A 21,719-nucleotide genomic window follows, 5' to 3' on the forward strand; every position below is an offset into this window, starting at 1 on the left:
AAACTGAACTGCTTCATTATAGGAAGCAAAGGGGTTTTACAATTTCAGATCCTTCAAATACACAAACTAACTGTACACAATTAATTTTTAGAGATGCAGACAGCCTTTTGCTGAAGGCTCCTCAAGTGAACCGTACAAGTGCACTCAGCTCTAATAAAGGTGCACCTGCGTGCATTTTACCAGTCACTGATGACTGTTCCCTGCAGGACAAAGGGGTGGCCGAGCTTCAATACTTACTCGTAATATTCTGAAGCTTTCTGTAGAGTCTCCTTGACGTCTTGTGGCAGGTAGCCTGGGTCTTGGGCCATGTTCCAAGATAAATGCTTTCCCTTTGCATGGTAAACGTTTCCTATATTATAGAGCGCTCTGGCTTCACCCACCTGAAAGGAGCAAGAAGAGGTGTTACACTGCCTATCCCAGTAGGGAGACAGACAGCCAAAGCCAGGAAGCCCACGTTTTCCTTCCCCACCACCACTACCATACAGCTGTTACTGTCAGTAAGGGAGAGTTTGACACTTCACCTCCTCCCAGAGCCCACCTCTACCCTTTCACATCTTCTGGCTTGCAGATGGATCAATTTTCAAGGTAGGAAATATTTCCTGTTGGATGCCATGCAGCAATTACCTTGTCTCCCTGCTCCTGGGAAATGTCCAAATGTCTCTGGCAGCAAACAACAGCTTCGTCAAACTGCCCGAGTATTTTCAGTGTGTTCCCGAGGTTGCCACTTGCCTTGGCTTCTCCAATGCGGTCCCCAATGGTTCTACAAGAAGGTCAAAGAGAGGGAAAGAGGTATTAAAAAGCTCACAGACTTTTATTCCTTAACTGTTGGAGGCAAAATTCAAGTGACAGCGAGCCAAGCACCGCACAGGACAGACAGACACCCCATCTAGCTGTTCCCAGCCCATTCTCATTTCCTCCTGAGTTCTCCACAGGAGGGTCACCCCAAGCCCCAGAGCTGGTTTTGGATGCTCATTTCTAGGGCAGGGTCCTTACGTTGGGCTCAGATCCCACAGAACTCCCCTTTGCTCAGACTGATTAGGATGAGGCACTGCCAGCACGCTTACCTGGCCAGCGTAAGGTCGTGCTTATGGTACTCCAGGGCCTTGGAGTACTCCTTTAGGTAGAAATAAGCATTGCCCAGCTGGCTGTAGATGGCACTGAGAGTCTTCAGGTCTTCCGTCCCCACCTGCACCGCTGCTTCGAAGAAGGCTGCCCCTGCTTTGAAGTCCCCTGCCTTGCACAAGCGCTCTCCTTCCAGGGCCAGCTCCAGGCAGGAGGCCTCCATTCTGCAAAAGCAAGACGGCGATTTTAGAGGCGTCAGGCTGCAGCCACACGACGGTTAAAGAGATCCTTCAGCGTGTATCTGAAATGACTGCACCTGGAAAAGCTATCAGTGCAGTGCACGTCTGCACCTCCAGAGGCACAGCGAGCAGCCTGAGCCCAAAGCCCAGCCAGACTTCAGCGTCTACCATCAACATTTGCAGGAACTACCACGGTATTTAGGAATAAGTCATTTTCTGAGTGATGCCCACAGCAAGTCAAACCGTGCGTGGCTCCAGCAGACCAGCTTCTAAATCACCAGGCTGATTTTGTCCGTTTTGGCTCTACCTTTTGGGCAGCGGGAAGGGAAATATCAGAGAGCAGAAGACCCTCTACGGACAAGGCCCACAACCATAGGGACTGAACGACTACTGAGCCTGCTTCCCTGGCAGCTGCCCTCCCTCTGGAGGGGTCCAAGTCCATGAACACCCAGGCTGGGGCTCTGCCTGCCCTTCCCAATCCTCCCTCAGGGCAACCACTGCTTCCCCTGGGCTCCAAGGGGCCATATAACACCTCGGAGTTGTGCAGCCAGCCGCTTGCGTGCATGGGACAGGAGCACCCAGATTTACACTGCCAGTGGCCACCAGCAGCCTCTGGGCTACTGGTGGGACCTGGGAGAAGAAACTCGTGCCTCCTGGCTCTCCCATCACACGCCTGCAACCCTCAGCGTGGCACGGCATCTGTTTTTCTTCAAGGTGGCTCGCAGCGCAGCAGCCACAGACCCGAGCCGTTCGTGCCTGTGCCATTTCCCTGGGGTAACGGAGAGGGTAGCCAAGTTGCAGCACGTTTTTATTGGATACCAGAGAAAAGCCTGGGCTGTGCAGAATTTCTTGGCGGAGCAGCTTCCAGTGCTCCGCGTCTGCTTTCCATTAACTCCCCGTCTGTCACTTTTTCCACCGGCGCTCTGCACGTTGGCCTGCAGGCGAGCTGTTCCCCCTCGCATTTCTCAACGCCTTCGGCAGCGGCGCACGCCGTGCTGCTGGCACAAAGCTCTGCGAGCCAGGGGGGGAGCAGCAATGCCACCTCAAGGGAAAAATGCTCCACCAAGCCCTAAGTCACAGCCGGCACCGTAAGATTGCAGAGCCATGCATCCATCAGCTCTCAGAAGGGACAGAGCACGCCTTGGAAAGCTGGCGTTTGGAAACATCTTGCCTGTTGCAAAGTCGGCCCCTCCGCGAGGTGGATGGACACAGCGTGTTCCTGCTCCTCTATGCAGCGCGTTCCCCTTTGCTCTTTTCTGCTTCATGTATTTTAAAACGTCAAACCCAGAGAGGTCAGAGGCAGGCAGCTGCTCACAAAAATTACAGCTCACTTGTCCAGAGGCAGAAAAGCACGGGTCAGACAGAAGATGACAAACATCCAAAGGAGGATTTTATCCTGCTCTCCTCACAGTGAAAGAGCACTGCAGGAAGCTCAGTCACAGTACACAGCCCAGGAGAACGATGTGTCCACCCTCACTGCCCCGATGCTTCCTGCAGCAGTTTCCCCTTTAGCCCTTGAAGATGCCTCCCCCAGAGCCACCCTTGCAACCACCCCAGCTCTCTCCCCAAGGACCCAACCTGCTGCCACACACCCCTTGCACCCAGGGACTTCGGGGTAGAGCTCCTCCTGCTCCAGGACCCTGCTCCAGCATCTTCTGCCCAAGTCAGCAGCACCTTAACTCTGCAGGAAGGCTGCTGGAAGTGCCTGTGCAGCATCAGGCCCTGCCTAGACTCCCCTTAGATACAGGAAAAAGCGAAGTGTTGATGGTTTAAACTAAAAATATTCGACCCCTCTCTACTGATCCTCTTGCCAGGCCACATGAAAACGAACAAGAACCAGCGTCTGCTACAGTGAGTTGAATTAGAGGGGCCCGTCTGGGGATCGCACCAAACTCCCAGCAGTTTAAGGCGCTTCTGTGGCCTGCAGATCATCAGAGCAGACACCTGGTGTCATCAGCAGGCATTGACAGCCACCTGCCAATGTTCTCCAAATGGCTGAAAGAAGGTTTGGGCCTGGAGAAAGACAGAGAACAGCTTATACTGAAATCAGCACAACTAAGTTCAAGAAACTGAGCAGAGATGAGTCTTGAAAGGACTTGAAATGGGGGAATGAGCTGCTATCATGGGGACTAATGTTGGGGTCCAGTTAAAAGACCGCAGACAGAGAAGCACATTTTGTATAATTCCACATTTCAACAAAGTTCTTCCCAATAACCAGGTTCTCCTTAAGAGCCTGAGTTCACCAGCTGTTCAACAGCCTAAAAACCGCACTGGAGCTCAGTTTGCCCGATTCACAGCATCGCAGCCACGTACAGACCAAATTTTTAACGTGATCTGGATAGCAATGGTCACACAAAGAGCCTCACGGCAATACAGCCCGGCCATGTGCTCGAGGATCAGCATCTTGTTCTGACTACCTTTTACCAGTGGAAGCTTCACCAGAAGTGAAGCTCCTGCACTGACACACGCACACACACGCGTGCACTCCGCGGGGCTCCCCCCGTCACCGCTCCGGCACAGCGTGGTGACACGGCCTCAGTGCACACAGCCTGGAACCAAAATCTGTTTGTCCTTGGCCAGGCTGCTCTGCAGAGCATCTGACTTACCCGATTAACATCACGGCTCAGCCCAGGACCTGAGCAAGCAAGGGGAGGGGAGAGGCAGCTTTTTCCCTGAGCCAAGACTCTGCTGCCATGCAGAGGGACGAGAGCTGGGGACAGGAGTTATAACTGGAAACACAACCCACTCGTAAAACCTGCCTGCCCTTCCCACATCCTCAGGGAAGCACCTTTACGTGCAGTTCAGTCACCACAGGCTTAGCAGTGCTCAGAAACAACACGAGGGGCAGAGGAGGCAGCTCAAGGTTCAGCAACACACACAAGCACACCAAATCACTCCACGCACAACAGCTGCTGGTGGCTACAGCTCAGCTGTCTGTAGGAAAAGACAAGCAGGGCAATTTGGGCAGGAAGAAGACAGGAATCCACTGAATAAGCGAGCCAAATTGAACCGATCTTGCCAGACCCTGGCAAAGGAAAGCCGTGAGCAGAGCCAGCCTCGAGTCAGAGCCCTGCTTCCTCCCACAGGAAGCGCCTGAGCCCTCTCCTACCTCTTCTTCTTCAGGTTACGCATTTTCTGAACGTACACCCACAGCTCCAAGCCCACGGGCAGAAGGAAGCAGCGGGGCTGAGGTCTGCTAGGCACGATTTTGCAGACAGCTCTTGCTGTTAAGTTCACAGGTGAGACCTGGGGTTTGGAAGACGCTGACGGCATCTTCATGTTCGGACGACGCGTGCTGCTCTCCAGTTTTCACTCCATCCACTTGGGCAGCATCACCAGTAAGCTGCTGGGATCCTGCATTTATATGAGACACCTATTTTTCTCCCCTGTATGCTGCCTGTGAAAGGGAAGGGGAAAAAGGAGCGCTGCTTTTATTTCAAAAGACCTGCAGAAAGCACTGTCCTCTTCCCTCTGAGAAATCCTTCGTCATCTGTTGCTTTCAGGTACCAGAGAGGTGAGTCCACAGCTAAAACTCCAGAAACAAGTGTCTTGGCTTATTCACATATTTTCAGCACTTCCCAAAGAAGAAAAAGGGCTCTGGGTGAGTCCACAAGATGGTCGAGGTCAAAGGCATGCATCTCCCTCCTTTCTGAATCGATCTCTTCCCAAAGCTCTTCGCCTCTGTGGTCGCAGCGGCTGCTCCTGCTGGTGCCTCCTTGGCTGCTGTCGTGAGACACCTCTCCTCGTCAGGAAGAAAGCTCAGGGCTGCTCCAGAGCAGCTTTGTCTTTGGCCAGAAGCACACATTCACTTGACAGACCCCAAAGAAGCTCTGCAAAGTCCACAAACGATCCGAGCAGTTCCTGCTTGTCCCCAGTCTGCGAGAGGCAGACGCACGGTGCACGCGCCTGCCTGCTGAACCAACCTGGGCAGGCACAGCCTTCTGTCCCCCCTACCCCACCCAAGGTATTAAATTTCTCTTCTGCTGACACACAGGCAACACGCCTGGGCCTGCACCACCTCAGCAAGCACTTCTGCTCACGCCTTAATACCAGGAAAGAGGATTCCCTCCCTCCTGAGCCAGCAAATCGCTGCCGACAGGCTGAAGGTGCTGGGCTCGGCCATATGGCGTGGCTCAGAAGGGACGCTGCAGAACACGAGCTGCTTTTCTTACTTCCACAGCCACAATGCCGAAGCTTGAAAATGCAATTCCCCCACCACACAACCTCGCAGCTAACAGCGCTGTGTGTCCCCAGCTGGGGGTTTGAGCAAAGATATGGGAGAGAAAAATAGGAGGAAAATATAGCTTGCTTGGAGCAGCTCCTGCTCATAAGCATTGCCCTCAGTCTGTGCAAACCACCCGTGCAGATCTGCACGTTGCTGCAGCCAGGCAGGACTTCCAGGCTCTGGCAGGATTCACAGACTGACTCCAGGCCCACCACAGGCAGCCAGGAGGCTCTGACATCCCCCTGAGGTACACAGGTCCCAGACCACGACAGGAGCACACCAAGCAGAGTAAAAAGGTTTGTGTGAATGCACGGAGAGGACAGGCCTCGTCAAACCTAGCCAGGTGAAAATAAAGTGTTAAAGATACCAGTTGTAACGCAAGGAATGATTAAAAGCAGCAAGAGGCCAAAGATAAGCCTCATGTTTGGCCACAGACGAGTTAGGCAATCTGCACAGCGTTCTGCCAGGGGAAGGAGTGAATGGCATCATGCTGGCGGAGGACTCGGCCCCCATCAAGGCGACAGCTGCGAATTTCACAGATGGGAGCGGGCGCTGCTGCCGACACACGCTGGAGGGTGACCCCGCGCCGTGCAGGGACAATGCAGCACACGCAGGGCCACCCTCCCTCCTCCTTCACGTCTTCTTTGAAGGATAACCGTGATCTGAAGGCAGAAGGAGCCGAGACGACCAGGAAGGGCTGGTTTTGCCTTAACGATGAGATTTCTCAGGGTCATTCATCACTGTCAGACAGCAGCTAATGACGGCGCATAGCACGATTGCCTTGTGGCTGCCTTGGATGCTACTGAAAGAATTAGAGAGCAAAAAATGTGCCTTTACAAAAGGTGCACAGCCGAGACACAAGGACTCTTATGCAGCAAATATTTTCAAACAACACAGCAATAAGGAGAAGGCAGCGAGGGTCCCAGGAGTGCTGGGGATGCTGAGAACACTGCCAAGAAAGAAACAAAGCAAATGGCACGGGGTGTTATCAGTGCTATTAACAACAATCACTGTGACTGCTGTCAAAACAGCACTATATATAGGACTTCTGTGATGATACAGGTCCCCAGAGGGGAAACACTACTAACGGCATGGGTTTAAAGGCTTGGAGCTACAGTTTGACCTCCCAATGCCCTGCTTCCCCCAAATCTTTGCATCTCCCTTGCCAAGCATTCCAAGAAAACAACACTGCATGGGCAGCATCACATTCACCCTCTCCCTGCTAGCTTAAAAAACACCACTGCACATTTCTTTTAGCCAAGAGCCGTTCTGGAGGATCACCAGCTGCTGCAGACCCGAAGCTCAGGGCTGCTGCTGCAGCCACGTCCCAGCCTTCGGGTCTGTGCCTCGGCCCCACGTCCGCCCCAGGCAGCACAGGGGCGGAAAACGGGGAAACCACAGAGCGATCAGCAGCTCAACCCTCCTCGCTCACACCTCCTCATCACACACTTGGACCGTCTTGCTCACAGAAACACGCAGGCATCCATATACTTACTGCTGCCTGAAAAACATTTGTTCGAGCTGGAGCTCCTGGGAGGGCCAGGATGAAGTGATTTTCACCGCAGTCTTGATAAAGGCATGAAACGAGAGAATCCAGAGGGGAGAACTACGGGGTGTTCTGGAAGCTGCTGGGCCTGCGTGCTGGCTCCACATCTCCTCTTCCACTCGCTGATGGTAGCGTCAGTGCTCAACAGTACTCATTTCAGTTAATTGCTATCTACCATTAGCTGCAGAGTACTTACAAGGGATTCAATTCCACTGCATATTTGCTAATAAATACCAAATGACAGCGAGGAAGACAGCTGTATTTAGTTGCATTTACCCTCTTATTAGCAGAGCTGAATACAACCCCATTTCAAGTCATAATGGCTCCGACAAGCTGTGTCATTGTCAGAAATTCAAATTCAAACTTCTGCTGCCTGCTTAAAAGCAGAAGTCAGCCAGCGTTCCCCTGCTCACACAGCTCCCCAGGGACCACGTGTAGGGTCTTGTGCAGCCAAGGCCATGTGGAATGACTTCCTCCGGGGCTTGGGTTCATAGGGACGGTGAGACCTGAAGGCACGTGGGATTTATTTGCTGTTTTAATAGCATTTTGTGAAGCATTTATTGATGCTGAACTTGTACGTGTAGAGACTTTTTGATCAAAGGACTGCAAAAATAGTTACCATTGTGCCTTCATAAAGTATTACCCATTTGGAGCACGAGGAAGCCAAAATCCAGCAAGGAACTTGCCCACAGTAAGTCAGTTGTAGAGGATGGACAGGAACCCATAAATTAATGTTACCATTAAGGTGTAAATGTCATTTCAGCTCATCCTGGTTAACAGTTTTAACAGTTGATACCCAGATCCAAAGCACTTAAACTAGACGTAAAAACTTCCCAGGACCTATGGAAATTAAGATTGAAGAGATACCAGTTTGGACAGCAATTCATTAAAGCACATTCTGATTCCCAACCTGAACAAATCCAGGGAAACCTATGAACTGATCAAGATGCCTCAGAAGAGGGACTGTGCAAGAGAACTCGCTTTCAAGAAGTGAGAATGAATCCTTCTCATCCTGCTAAATCCTTCAAACGAACTCACTGATTTCAGCACAAGGAAAAACTTCCTGAGTTTTGCAAGAGCATTCTGCTCGCTGGTACGCTGCTGGGGCCCTCAATGAAATTAATCCATCACGCAGCAGTGAAACAACACTCCTGGGATGATTTCACCAGAAGTGAAGTGCTATTTCCCTCAGTCACTTCCAGAAACCAGAGGGCAACAGAGGACGCGCAGCCTGAATGGCTTTTCATTACAGCGTTACTTTGGCAGCCAGGTCACACACACATCCTCTCGCTGAAGTGTGTGCTCTGATTTAAATCCACACCGCTCCTGCTACAACACACCCGGAGTTACAATCACGATGTGCGTCAGGAAAACAAATTTGTTTACAAGCAGTTGACTCACCAGCAGCCATACACCGAAGGCAGCTGACCAGCTCGATACCATTTTTCTGGTGCTATTCACCTCCTTTTACCCACCAGCATATAGGGCACATTCACACCAGCTTTGTTACTGAAAACGGATGGATTCTGGTTCGTGGGGGCTATTTTTTTCTAATTCTGAAGCACTGCCCAGCCACACACCTAATTCCTGGACCCCCCTGGCAGCAGGGCCAGGCTCGAGCCCACAGGGCTCCAGCTCACAGAGCCCCAGCTGCACAGGCTGAGGGGCCTTCGGAGACTTCCTATCCTCCACAACCAGACAACTTTTCTGAAGCTTTCTGAAGCCAAGGAAATCAGCCTGGTTTCCCCAGAAACGCAGAGGCCACGGGCCCAAGTCCTTCCTCAGCCTGAGCTGCCTGGAAGCCCCCTCAGCTGCAGCCCCCCTTCTCCTTCCTCCCTCCAGCTGCCAATTTCTCCTGCCTCAGAGCACCGACCGTGGCAGGAAAACAACTGCACAGTGACGAGATGCTGCCAAGTCCCAGCAAGGGCAGGAACACGGCATGGTTAACCCCTGCCTGACAAAAGAAGCCCCCTCTACCTGCTGCCCCAGCCGCCCCCATGCAGAAGGCCTCATCCTGAACCAGCCCCGTATCCACCCAGCTCCAGCACCCAGGGGCTTCATGCCCTCACTGCTTTGCTCCTGCCCACAGACCCAAGGCAGGACAAACAGATCATCGTGGTGCGGGGCACAAGGCAATGGTAATGAAGTTCACACCACAGTTTTCCTGCTGGCTCCTCGGCACCCTACAGCCGAGCTGGTGCTGTTCCCTTCCCGGCTCGTCTGCTTCCCTCAGCCCCCAGCCAAGCATTTTGCACCTTTGGGATCCTCCTGAAGAGCCACCCAGGCGTCAAACCAGGGAGTCACTGAGTGATCACAGCTCATCGAGAGGCCTCAGAGCACAGCTCACACTTGAAAGGGGCCTGGATGTGCTCTCAGCAGCAGGAACAGCAGGAGCCAGACCCTCCTTTATGATCTGCAGAGCTCACTGAGAAGCCATCAGCAGGAACAGAGGGATCAAGGCCATGAATTCAAACAGGCGACAATTCCTTTTTTCAGACTCCCCCAGGTAAAGGCAACGAAGAGGGTAACACCAGGCCAGAGCACCCCAGCAGGACAGATCTTCCTTGGCCGGGGTGCAGCAGAGCAGGATGCACCAATTCTACGCTGCTCCTCTGCAGCTGTTTCATGCTCCAAGGGCTGTTGAAAGCACTGTCAAGATCCCCCTGAAAATTTCTGGGGTGCTGAATATTCAAAGCTAACCCAGACACATGTACACTTAGAGAGCTGCCTTGCAAACTCAATGCTCAGGCATAGGATGCTGCTGCTCCCCCTGGCAGTTTCACAGCCCCAGGGCACCCCTCTGGATTTCCTAAACACAATGTTCCACACGTCTATAAAGCCAGGAAACTGAGGTCCCCTGAGAGCTCAGATATCAGCCAGGAGAGCTGCGCAGCCCTTGCCAGCATCTCTAGACAGTTTGTGCAGCTCCTCTGTGCAAAGCCAGACTCTGCACAACAGCAGCAAGAGTGCTTTTGGGTTCTTCGTGACATTATAGAGAATCTGTGTGCGCCATCAGATTAATCTGCGAGCCCACAAATCAGAGTGTGGCAGGATTCCCAGGCGGCCAGGCAGTTCACATGCAAGGTGAGAATCATGCTCTGCTCATCTGAGAACAGACCCACTGTCTAGCACCATGTGGCACAGCATGCCAGGTGTCTGCTGGCTCTGTGGGAAGCCCTGGAGCTCCAGCATCCTGCAAGCTGGTTTCCCTCCTTCCAGAGGATCATACAGCTTAGTCCTCCACTGCATTTTCCAGAATTCTCAGCACTTCTGTCCTGGCGTGGCTTTGCAGATAACACCTACCCCAGGAATGCTTGGATCCACCACAACAAACATCTGCACGGACCAAGCATACGGAGACAAGTCCCTGCTCATCCCCAGACACGGCACTGCGTGAGGTTTTGCTCCGACATGGTGATATCAGTGTGTAAATCCCATGTGAACAGCAGGCAAGTATGCCTCACTGTGTGAGCCAGCCTCAGAGCAAAGCACGGTACGTCTCTGCAGCTGTGGTATAGACTCTGGTACTGTTCCCTCACAGCAGGAATTTGTATAAAGAGTTTGTTTCTTGGAAAGTCTCCCAGGATATGGCAAGAACATTATTACTTTCCCTAGTAATTTTCCCATTGCTAGCACAAAATCATGTGTTAGTCCACACAATGATTTGGTTTTTAAGCAAACTGCAAAAATTATGAGCAAAGACAAAAAGATGATGTCCTTTTTATGTTCCTTGGAATTGAGCCTTGGGTAAGAGGAAGAAAAGGACGAAGCATCATATTTAAAATAAATAGTTATATTTTTAAGGTTTTATTTCTATGCCAAAAAGCCTCTTCTGTTTTCCTCTAGAGTAAAAGACTGCAGCACATCCAACTGCAGTGAAGTACCCAAGACTCCTCCAAAGCTCAGCACCTCTCTCCCATCCTAACACGACCCCTGTTGCACCACAGCAGCTGCTCTCCCACCCCTAGGGTGCTGGGTTGGGTTCTGGACCAGGGAGAAGACACCAAATAACCCAAGCCCTCTAACAAGGACAGCTCTCAGACTACACCAGGCCCAGTACAAGCAGCATTGCCATGCAATCGTGCATCCTGCCCAGGGCAGCCCTGGTGGGATGCTTGATTTTGGGCACAGCACAGCCAGCGACACTGCCAGGAGCTCACAGCAAGACTGCCGGGGGTCTGTGTGCTGCCCTGGCAGCAGCTCTGGCTGCTCCATCACTGAAGAAGAATCCAAGCTAGAGGAGGTTTATTGAAGGGTAAACCACCGGTGATGTTCTTGAGAAAACCAGCTCAGAGCAGGAGCAGCTCCGCAGCTTACCGGGATGCTCTGTCATTGCTGCAGCCAGCCACAGAGCCGTACCTCCCCCTTCCAAACCAAGCTTCCTAAGGCCACGTTCTTCATCGTTTTAACTTCCAGTTCCTTTTTCTCCCTCCCTCATGTTTCTTTCACACCCTCACCTTCCCTGCTGCCGCACAGTACACCCAGCACAGCATTCGTTACCATGCACATAGGAAGGATGAAGCCATGGGTTTAATGTTCTACCATTACTACCTGCTGACAGAAGCCTACAGCTGAGACAGAATGAGAAACAGGCAGAGACCTCCCCACGGACCTGTTTTAGGTTTAGGATGGCTCCTTGTTGTAACCTGACAGGTGCCATAAGGGCTGTGCAGAGCGCAGGCTGTGCTGTGGCACTGGAAGAATTCACTGCTCCCTCTCCCCACTGCTGCTGAAGGAGGAACGAAGATAACACCAGGGTCACACACACGCCCAAAGCTAGGGAGCTCATTCTATACTGCCTCCTGAATAATGCACGTCTTCAGAAAAAACTCTGCTCCTGCACGGAGACAGCTTCATCTTCCAGGGAAATGCAGACAGGGCACGCCAGCAGGCTGCGCTGAGAGACGCGCTTCAGGAGCGCAGACAGCAGCAACAGGGAGGGCGAGACAGGCGACGAGACAGCTCCTTACCTCAACCCGAGACAGCTCCTCACCGTAACCCGTCAGGCCCTGGAGGCTGCTGGCACACGGGAACACCACCGCTTTCCCCCAGGGTTTGTGTGCTGGAGGAGCCGGCCTGTTTTAACGCAGGGCACTACGGAACGGCCGCATTCGTGCTGTACAACAGCCTCCAAGATCCTTTCAGGAGCAGTTACATCCTCCAACACACATGGCTTTAATTGGTAATTCGCTTTTTTAAAAATTCCAGTCACATGTTTGGAGCTGTTACTTTTCTCTCCCATGTGTATATATATATATATTTACGTCTCCTGTCTCTGTGCCACGTTAGCCTCAGGCAACCAGCTCTGGGAGGGAGCCGACAGCCTCGACAGATGACTCAGTTCTCGTTTGGAGCCAGGACTGTGCAGCTTCTCCTTCCTCCCCTTCCCAAGGCTGCTGGCAGTGCAGACGACCCAGCCCTCAGCAGATGAGCTCTCCCCTCGGAGCACAGAGCTCCTCCAGGCACACCTGGGGCCTGATCCTGCTTCTGCAGACCTGAAAGGACTCCCTGATGTCCCACGGATCAGGTCCCTCAGAAACAGATCTCTACCCCAGCAGAACATCAAGTGTTCAGTGCGGGAGAGCCGTGGACAAGTCATGCAACAGCTTTTTTTGCTCCTCATCCTTGTGACACTACCTTTGGCTTCACATTTGGGTGCTGGGGCCAGCCTCAGTCACAGACAACAGGGACAGAGAGCCCAAGGCAGAGGATGCCAGCAGCACGTGGCCCTGACGATGCTTCCCCCAGGCAGCAGCCCCTCCAGCACAACAGGACCCCTCCGTGCAGGGCTGCTATCAGACATCCCCACAGGTTTCAAGGGTTTGCTTTTCCCAGCACCCATCGTTCCCCCAACCCTGCAAAGCTCTGAGAGCCAGGGGCATGGCTGAGGACGACTTTCTGCCAGAAACACCAACACCAAAAAATAGTTTTATTGAAGGAAACGCATTTTGCTGAGTGAGTTTTCATTTTCCTCCAGAACAGCAGAGGAAAAACTGGGTATTTGAAACCGTTTCACTCAAGCATGCAATCGAAGCTCCCCGTCGAGCACAACCTCGGAGCCGGGGGTATTTGATGGCATGCTCACACTGCTCATAGTCCCAGGGGTGCACTTGAAAGGGATGGACGCAGATAACGTGACAGCCTCCCTTTCTCCAGTGCCCTTACCCAGCAAAGGATCAAACCGCACGCTTCAATCACCTCTTTCCTGCTGGCAGCTCCCTGGATCACAGCCCTAATGGAAGCAGCTGATGCAGGAGCTGGCCAGGGGCTGCAGCCTTAAAATTCTGGCCGCAGTGAACTCGTCTGTTTTATTAGTTAAATGGGCAGGGGCTCAGACACTCAGTGGGACAAGCAGGCCAGGAAACACCTCGAGGCACACACGGGACTCTCACAGTTCCAGGACGTTCATCTGCATTTAACGTGGAAGTCCCTTTTCACTCACCCTGGGCTCCCTAAGCAAGCTGCTCCTCCCAGAAACCAGAGGGACTTTTTGTCAGAAAGGGAAGAGAACCACACTTTGCTTACGATGCTTGAGATTTCCATTCATTTAGTCACTGGGGGTTTGTATTTCTGCTTTCATGCTGCAGAAAGCTTGGCCAGTAAACAAGCCGGAGCCGATGGCCTCTGTGTTTTGCGGCAGGATACAGCCCCCAGTCCCTTCCCTCGGTACAGATCTCGGTACAGAAAGGGGTTGATTTCTGGCACAGCGTGAGCTGTGATAACTTTACAGGAACCCAGGGAGAGCACAGGAGGGACAGGACCCTTCCCAGAGCACCAGCAGCTGGTGCCCATCCCAGCAGCTGTATTTCTCTCTCCACCTTCCACAACATCCCAAAGACAAGCTCCATGCAGCCGGGGCACCCAGGAACCCTGCTCAGTTCCTGTGTGATTTAACCCACAGCTGATTTTCTGGCAGGGGACATTATTCTCTTACTGATTCTCTTTTAAAATTACCTGCTCTCTTAGCACTGGCAAGACAGATAACCCCACAGAAGCACACATCCCCGAGCACTCCAGCAGCTCAGGGCTGTTCCCCTGCCTTCTCCCAGCTGATGCCTGGTTGCCCTGAGAGCCCAAATCCAGACCTCCCGGCCACCCAGGCTGCTCTTTTCCTCTTCCCAGCCCGTGGGTTGCAGCAGCCCCACCACATCTGCGGGGCACACCTCGCAAACAGGCAGAGCCTGGGCTTTAATTCCCCTGCTGCTGAATTTCTAAACAACATCTCGCTCCCTCCTGCATTAAGCAGAACAGTAGCACCATTGTAATGTCGTGCGTGTGAGTGCTGTGCCTGCACAGCTCCCTAAAACAAACCCAAGGTCTCCAGCTCCCAGCCAACCTCATTGATGCGGGTACGGAAGCACCGAAGGGAAGCAGTGGGAGTCAGGACGCTCAGTTCCCAGCTCTGCCACCTATATTTGCTTTCACCCCGAAGGATGTCCAACTTCTCACCCTTGAAAACAGGAACAGCATTTCCCAGCAAGGCTGCAATAAAACACGAATGTTCACTAAGCACTCGGCGCCTGGAAGGGATGTAACCCTTCGAGGATACAGCAGCGTGGGACACTCGGCAGCACCGTAACACAAACCACGAATAACAGTAATTAGCAAATAGCCACGGAGAGATGAATATTAATCAACATCTTCCAGCTCTCCTCAGGCACGAATGGAGGCTCCACAGATGAGGTTGTTCTTTGGGCACTCCGACTTGGCAGCACAGCTCACAGGACAGCAGCCTGGATACTCGAAGAGCAGACACAGCCCAGCGGTCAGCAAAAACCTCAGGGGTGCTGAGGACACTAAGGGAACGTATTCTGATGGAGCAGCGAAGCAAACCCCGCAGTTTTACCTGTAAACACGCACAGCAAACCCCTCCACTCTACCTGGAATTGGCACAGGCTTATGTTTTAATCTATGCATGGGGAAACCCCACTGCACGCACACGCAGCCTGTCCCAGCTGTGCACAAGCACCAGGGAGGCAGCAAATCAAGTAATTACCCCAGGTCTCATCACAGATCAGCAGCAGGAGCCGTGTCCACAGCGAGCTCAGCACAGCACCCAGGAAGGGAGCTCGGGGGCGATGCTTTGCCCAGGCACCAGCCCCCTCGGCAGCTGGAGCACGGGAGGGGAGCGGAGCTGGGTCCCCAGGGCAGTGGAGGAGCCCGGCACGGCGCATGTTCAGGGCTGCTTCCCAGGGGCATAACGCAGCCGGCATTTTCTGCAGCTCAGGGAGCAAACCGCACAGATGGGCTGACGGCACGAAGTTTTATCCATCCGTTTTTCAAAGCAGCTTCCAAGGCAGAACAGCTGCTTTCGGGTGGAGCCAGGGCTCAACGTGAAATGGCTCCTACACCGAGGTATGTCAGTGGTATGCACGCAGATTAAGGAAACGGCCTTAAAATGGGGGAAATGCCGTTCTCCTGCAGCATCTGGAGCAGAGGTGCGTGTACAACAAAGCCCCAGAGAAGAGCCACACAATGAACCAGGCTGCTCCAGAGGAATGCAAAGAGCAAGAGGAGAGCACAAAGGGAGACAAGACAATCAGATGGCTGAAATCTCTGCGGGTGTAGCAGCTGCACGCACCTCCTGGCTCACAGCAGAAGATGAAGCTTCTCGAGATTATGAATGATGTAGCTGAGAGTCAGAAAGCAAAGGCCTGTGGTCCCAGTGCCTGTCTTCCTTGGACAAAATCCTGAAAGAAAACTAGGAATGGAAGACTTGAGCTATTTATTTCTACCCTGACAGTAGCAATCAGATAGTAGCACTGCCTACCACGTAATTCATTCAGGTTTTGTGCTATTGCTCCAGTGTCTGTGGCTTTGCTCCTTGACAGGATCATTTTATATCAGTGAAAATAAGGAAAAACAATTGGATATTGATGAGACACCTCAGCACATGTTTCCTCCCCCGTTTCCAGGCTTGTGTGGGACACAGATCAGCCAGGCACAAGCAGGATCAGGCCACGACATCAGTTTGGAGTTTGACTACCCACGTGGAGGGCTCAGTGCCATGCCTCAAACATTTATCTCTAGGAAGAGCCTGCCTTGGCCCCGCTCCTGGAGGTGAGCCGAGGCCCTCATTACCATCGTGCCCCCACTGGCCCTGCCATTCCACCCCAGCAGACACCAGTTAAGCAGCATTGCAGCACAGCTCCCTCATTTACTATCGCCCTTGAAACTGCATTGTAATGATAAATTTTCACTTCCTTCCCTAGGTAGTTGCACAACGCTGCCAGGCATTGCTCAGCCAGCAGCTGTGCCTCCCTCCCACCTCCTCAGCAGGGTGTCCCCTGCCTTACACTGCCAGCTCACGGTGCTGGACGACAGATGTGTCCTCTGCAGGTAGCCTGCCAACAGGATTCCTCTTCCTTTCTTCAGCTTTCAGCAGGAGAAGGGAAAAAAATCCTGCTTCCACCACTTGAATTCTCAGCCAGTTAGAAAAATTGGCTCCCTCAAGTAATGTTTAATTAAGAGTATCCTAAAGGAGAGCGCAGCTCGGTGAATGGAAAGCTCTCCCACTGACGATATATAAATAGCCCAGGCCCAGAATAAAAGCCCCACTTTGTGGTCGGGCTCTGCAGCCCGCATGCCCAAGTGCTGTTTGTGTTGCACGGCTTCGGTCGGCGTGTTTGGGAACAGGGAAGTGGCTTCGGGTTCTGGGAGCTGGGCTGGCCCCTCAGCGACACACGGCTGGCCTGGGAGCGGGGAGACAAAGGACACTCAAGCAGCAATTTGGAGACAGAGCTGTTCTTACAGCAGAACAGCATCAGGAGTTAAATACAACAGCCCCGACTTGAAGAAATGTGCTGCTGGTGGCTCCTCGCAGCGTAAGGCCTGACAGCTCAGACTCGCTCTTCAGGCAAGGCTGAATGCAAGCCTGGACATCTCCAGAAGTGCAAAAATACAAAAGGGCAAAAAAGCAGCTACACCAGCACAAAGAGATGCAGTTTATGTTCTCTGATCAGCCAGCTCTGCTGGAGTGGAGGCAAGGCAGCAGGGAGCATGAGAGCACAGGCTGCGAGGCTTCAGACATGCCCCTGTTTGCTCTAGGGAGAGCACAAACTGCACATAGCTACGGTGCACTAACAAAGCTGTTTTGTGTAAGATCAGGAATAAATCCAGTGTCTGGGACCTTCTCATCACTGACCTGGAGAAGGGGAATGCAAACCGAGCTGCGCAGCCAGCTCCCGTCTCCTTCGCCCAGATATTTCTGGTCTCCCATCGCAGCCGAGTCTCTGCTGTCGTCACCAGAGCAGTCGTGGTTCAGAGGAATACCCACAAAGGATTTTTTTTTAAATCACTCTAACAACAAATAGTTCTCTCAGCCTTCATAAAGGGTTCTCATCCTTTGGTGCAATAGGCACCGCTTCCCTCAATTACCTCACAAACAATAGGCAGCAGATCCCCGGTTAGTTACGTCCACCAGGAAAGCAGAAATTAATTACACCCGAGATGATTTTCATAAGCAGGCAGTGGGGCAGGTGCCACCCAAAGCTCTGACCAGCCCCGGATCCCACAGAAGCCAGAGCAGGACTCCCTCATTAGACAAGCAAATCGCAGCACCTGGGCACTGCGACCCACCTGCAACCTGGTGGCAAGGGGCTGTGAGCACCACGGGCCCCAAGGACCTTCACCATCATTATGACTCCTCCAGCCTCGTGCTTACAGCCGGGGCAGCGCCGCTCACTCTTCCTGCAGCATCCCAGGGTGAAAGGGTCAAAGGCTGCCTCCCTTCAAACCCACACCCAGGCCCTGGGGTGGCCAAATAAAGTGGAAATGTTCCTCTGTTGGCTAGAAGAGGCTTCACAGGGTGTCAAGACAAGAAGCACAGGGTCTGGTGTGCAAGTCAGCTGGCACAGCATGGGGAAGAGCAGCTCAGCATCCTGACTTGTATGTGTATACACTGTCAGATTAACTCCCCTGAGACAATCGGTTGTATTGCAGCAGCACCTAGAGGTCAGAAGACAAAGACCATGCCGTGCTAGGCACTGTACACATATCAGGTACCTCCCCTTCCCAAAACACAGGTGAGGAGTTCTCTTTCCCTATGTCCCACAAGGTGAAACATGGGAGAATCGAATGGGATGCTCAAGGCCCAGAGACAACCTGCGTAAACCCAGGCACCAACTCCCAGCCCAAGGTTTGCTCCAGGATGAGCGCACGGCTCACAAATGCTGGAACTACAAGCAAGTTGCTCAAAAAGGTCCCAAAGAGATCCCAACAAAGCTACTACTGCACACTAAGCTACCAGGGAATTTTTGCCCACGTCACCTATTGTGCAGCACAGCTATTTTAGAAATGTTTGTCCTGTTTTGTTTGTTTGCCTCTGTTTAAGAACATCCCTCTGCCTAAATCAGACCAACTGCATAGGCCTACAGAAGAAAAAATTACTGTTTTAGACAAAAAAAAACAAACAACATTCTCAAATGTAATAAGCAGTTTCAAGATGGATCTACAAACTCAAGGGACAAGAAAGGGCCATTCCCAGCATCCTGGTGCTGCAAAGCACCACATTTTCATTGATGCACCAACTCATCCCCACTCCATAAAACCCCATCCAGTCACACCACTGCTGTTCTGGTGGGTTGCCCATGTTCTGGGCCATGAGCACAGCGGCCTTTGGGCCATGGGCATGAAGCCACAGCAGCTGACACCTCCGGCAGGCACCCAGGTGCTCAGCCAGCCACCAGCACAGAGCATGATCCCTCTCCTAAGCCCCACTACTTCCACCACCAACTTCCAGGGGCTGCAGTAGCTGCTGCCAGCAGCACAGACCTGCAGCAAGTCCACCCGAGCCCCTTCCCTGTCCTACAGGACAAGCAAACCCTCCTCTCCCCTGCCATGCCATCCTCCTGTGAGCCAACAGCCCTCCTACCTTAATGCTCAGAGGATTTCCAGCAGGGCACAAAGCTCTTTGTCACCACACTGCTGCTCCAACCCAGCCCAAGTTAATAGAGAGCCAGTAATTATCAGCAGAAGGCTTATTCGTGTGAAGATTCAGGAAAATTCCCAACAAATGCCAGAAGTCGCACTGCCAGCGGTGCTAATTTTTATCTCTGTGGGTAGGCAGACAGAAAATATTTGTCTTCTTTTTAAGAGGTGGTATTCAATTGTATCTTAAAAGAAAACAATGCACAACTTTTTTTTCTTTTTCTCTTGAATGAACAGAACACAACATTGCTTTTAGTATTACATCAAGCCTGTTCTTCTAAAGTTGTGAAAGTTACTGAGAACTAGCACCCAGAAAGCAACTGGAGGGTCCCAGGGTGTTGATTCCTTGGACACCCATGCAAAGCGAACAGGAACCATTCCAGAGCAAAGTCCATCCCTGTGGTGGAGTTTTTCCCACAATTTGCCTTGTAAACACAGGTTTATCCTGCCTTAACCCCGTGCCGAGTTATGCCCTCTCTCGCTGCCTTCAGCAGCAGAAAGCCGACAAGTCCCCCACCTCAGTTTCCCAGCAGAACAGGAGAAAGCCACCATCTCTAGAAAGATCCCTGGTGTTCTCAGAGAGCTCTCTAATTGCCCGGTGCACATTCAGGTCAGGTACCCACTGAAGTGCCATTAATGAGTGAGATGGAGACTGTTTACAACACAATCAAGAGAAGTTCGTAAACATGACAGCTGCCAGCAGCTCCCCTGCATACAGCACCGAAAGAGAACAGTGAAGGAAGAGAAGGGGAGGCCTGGGGGGACACCAAGGGAAGGAGGAACGAACTAAGCAAGTTTTTATCTCAGTTTTCACGTTCCTAGGGAATCATCTGATGGGCTCGGTGCTGGCCACTTCCCACCCCTTTGAGGCCAGCCAGCACAAAAAGGCAAGCAAGACTCTCTACGACACAGAGAAGAGGAGGACACCTGCTGCCAGCAGGCCCCAAATGCTCCCATTTCACTGCACGCTTCTTTCCAGCCCAGCCTTCTTCTTCCTCTCTCAGCCCCCCTGCCCACACAGGGGCCCACGGCAGGTCTTACACCAGAGTTACTGCTCCGATGGAAAATAAATACACACGGAGAAAGACTTCGATACTGTTTGATAGTAGTCACCATAGCTTTACTACTTCAGAGGCACCCGAGCTTCTGTCACCCAGGGCTTAGAGTCACCTACTCCAAGCTAGAAACTTCTCCAGGGCAATGCCAGTGAAGTTACAGAGAAACTTCCAGAGTTACAGCCCCAGTTAGCAGCACAGGAGAGGCGGACAGGCTCCCCTGGCACACGCTTCCAAGGCCTGCAGGGCGCTGCAGGAGCTGCCCAGACCAAGTCACATTCCCCACCGCTCCTCTGCACGGCCGGTAGTGCTGCCTGTGGTGCAGGACAGGCCCACAGGGGGGTACACAGCCCCCCACCAGGATTTCCATCCCCAAAATGACAAGTCAATTCCCCAAAAAGTTTTCAAGAAGGAAAAAAAAAAAAAAGAACAAAAAAGATCAAGCCTGATCAAAAGCCAGTGCATTTCCCTGCAGCTCCTGGGGCAGGCAGACCAGTGGCTGTAACCGCATTGACTTTTCATTTCCCCAGGAACTGATATACCGGAAAGCACCTGTTTTCCTAACAAACCAATGCTTGGAAGTAGACATCCTACTAATTGCCATTCTAATAACTGCAAAGCAGAGAAAATGAATTGATGGCAAACTACTATCTTGCATATAGCACGAGTATCCCCCTCCCATGCAAACACTGCATTACCCCCACTTGTGACTACTAGAGGAGAAAGAAAACACAACGAGGCTATAACAGGATGAACAACACTCCAAGCAGCACTGCTGGGCCTCAAATCACCTCCTGCTCAGACTTTTTGATTTTTTGACCTGGACGAAGAGGAGAGCCAAGCCCCGGTGTTCGCACAAAGCCCAGAGAGCCTGAAGCTCTTTTCCCCAGCCTCGCACAAACCCGTGTAGCACCCGGTTTTAAAGCTGAGCCTTGAAGTCTCTGCAGTGCGACTGAGAAGCCTCCCATGCAAACGCCCAGCACGGGCGAGGGCTCAGCATCCTCAGCACCCATGGCTCCGGGCTACAAACCCCGGCTCCCCCCCAAGCATCCTCAGCACCCCCCCGGTCCCGGGCACCGGGCGAGAGACGCCCCACGGAGGGAGGGGGGGGAGCGCCACGTCCCGGTGCCTTTCCCCCCGATCCACCCGGGTGCAGCAGCCCTCTCCCTCCCGGGGGGAGCCTCCCACCCTTCCCCTCCCCGGCGGGGGGCTCCGGGGTCGCGGGGAGGCTCCGGGGAGTGGCGGGCAGGGACCGATCCTGCCGGGGCCCCGCTCCCCGGTTCGGCCCCGCTCACCTCGAGTAGAGCCGGCGGGCGGCGGAGCCCGGGCTGTCGGTAGCGGGCAGCAACGCCATGGGACCGGCACCGGTACCGGCACCGGTACCAGCACCGGCCCCGGCCCCGCAGCAGCAGCCCGGGACCGGGCACCGGAGTATGGCAGCAGCGGGAAGTGATGCGCCGAGCAAAGAAACTCGCGGGCAGGCCCCTCCTCCGGCTGATGTCAGCCCCGGGCGGGCAGCGGCCCTTCCTCCTCCTCCTCCTCCTCCTCCTCCTCCGGCCCGGTCGCGGGGCTCCGCGCTGCCGCCGCCCCGGAGCGGAGCAGCACCCCTGGGTGCCCTCGCCCTGGGTGCCCGCTCGCCCCCGGTGCCCACGTCGAGGTGCAGG

At 53.2% G+C, this 21,719-nt stretch overlaps 1 protein-coding gene across 3 annotated transcripts in view; it reads right to left on the bottom strand.

Moving 5' to 3' along the window:
* Positions 1-21,479, bottom strand: part of GPSM1 (G protein signaling modulator 1) — a gene marked incomplete at its 5' end in the record, with an annotated part of 64,155 nt that extends 42,676 nt beyond the window's left edge. Inside the window, 4 exons of one of the 3 annotated variants that reach the window (XM_084298965.1) lie at positions 238-380; positions 625-760; positions 1,065-1,286; positions 21,351-21,479. In XM_084298965.1, the coding sequence (XP_084155091.1) occupies positions 238-380; positions 625-760; positions 1,065-1,286; positions 21,351-21,409 (560 nt within the window). Of the gene's footprint in view, positions 1-237; positions 381-624; positions 761-1,064; positions 1,287-4,410; positions 4,575-5,893; positions 5,937-21,350 lie in introns of those variants that run through there. The other 2 variants (XM_084298966.1, XM_084298964.1) reach the window with 2 other exon arrangements.
* Between the last annotated feature and the right edge of the window lie 240 nt (positions 21,480-21,719).

The sequence above is a fragment of the Netta rufina genome, assembly GCF_964035555.1.
Source record: "Netta rufina genome assembly, chromosome: 20".
NCBI lineage: Eukaryota > Metazoa > Chordata > Aves > Anseriformes > Anatidae > Netta > Netta rufina.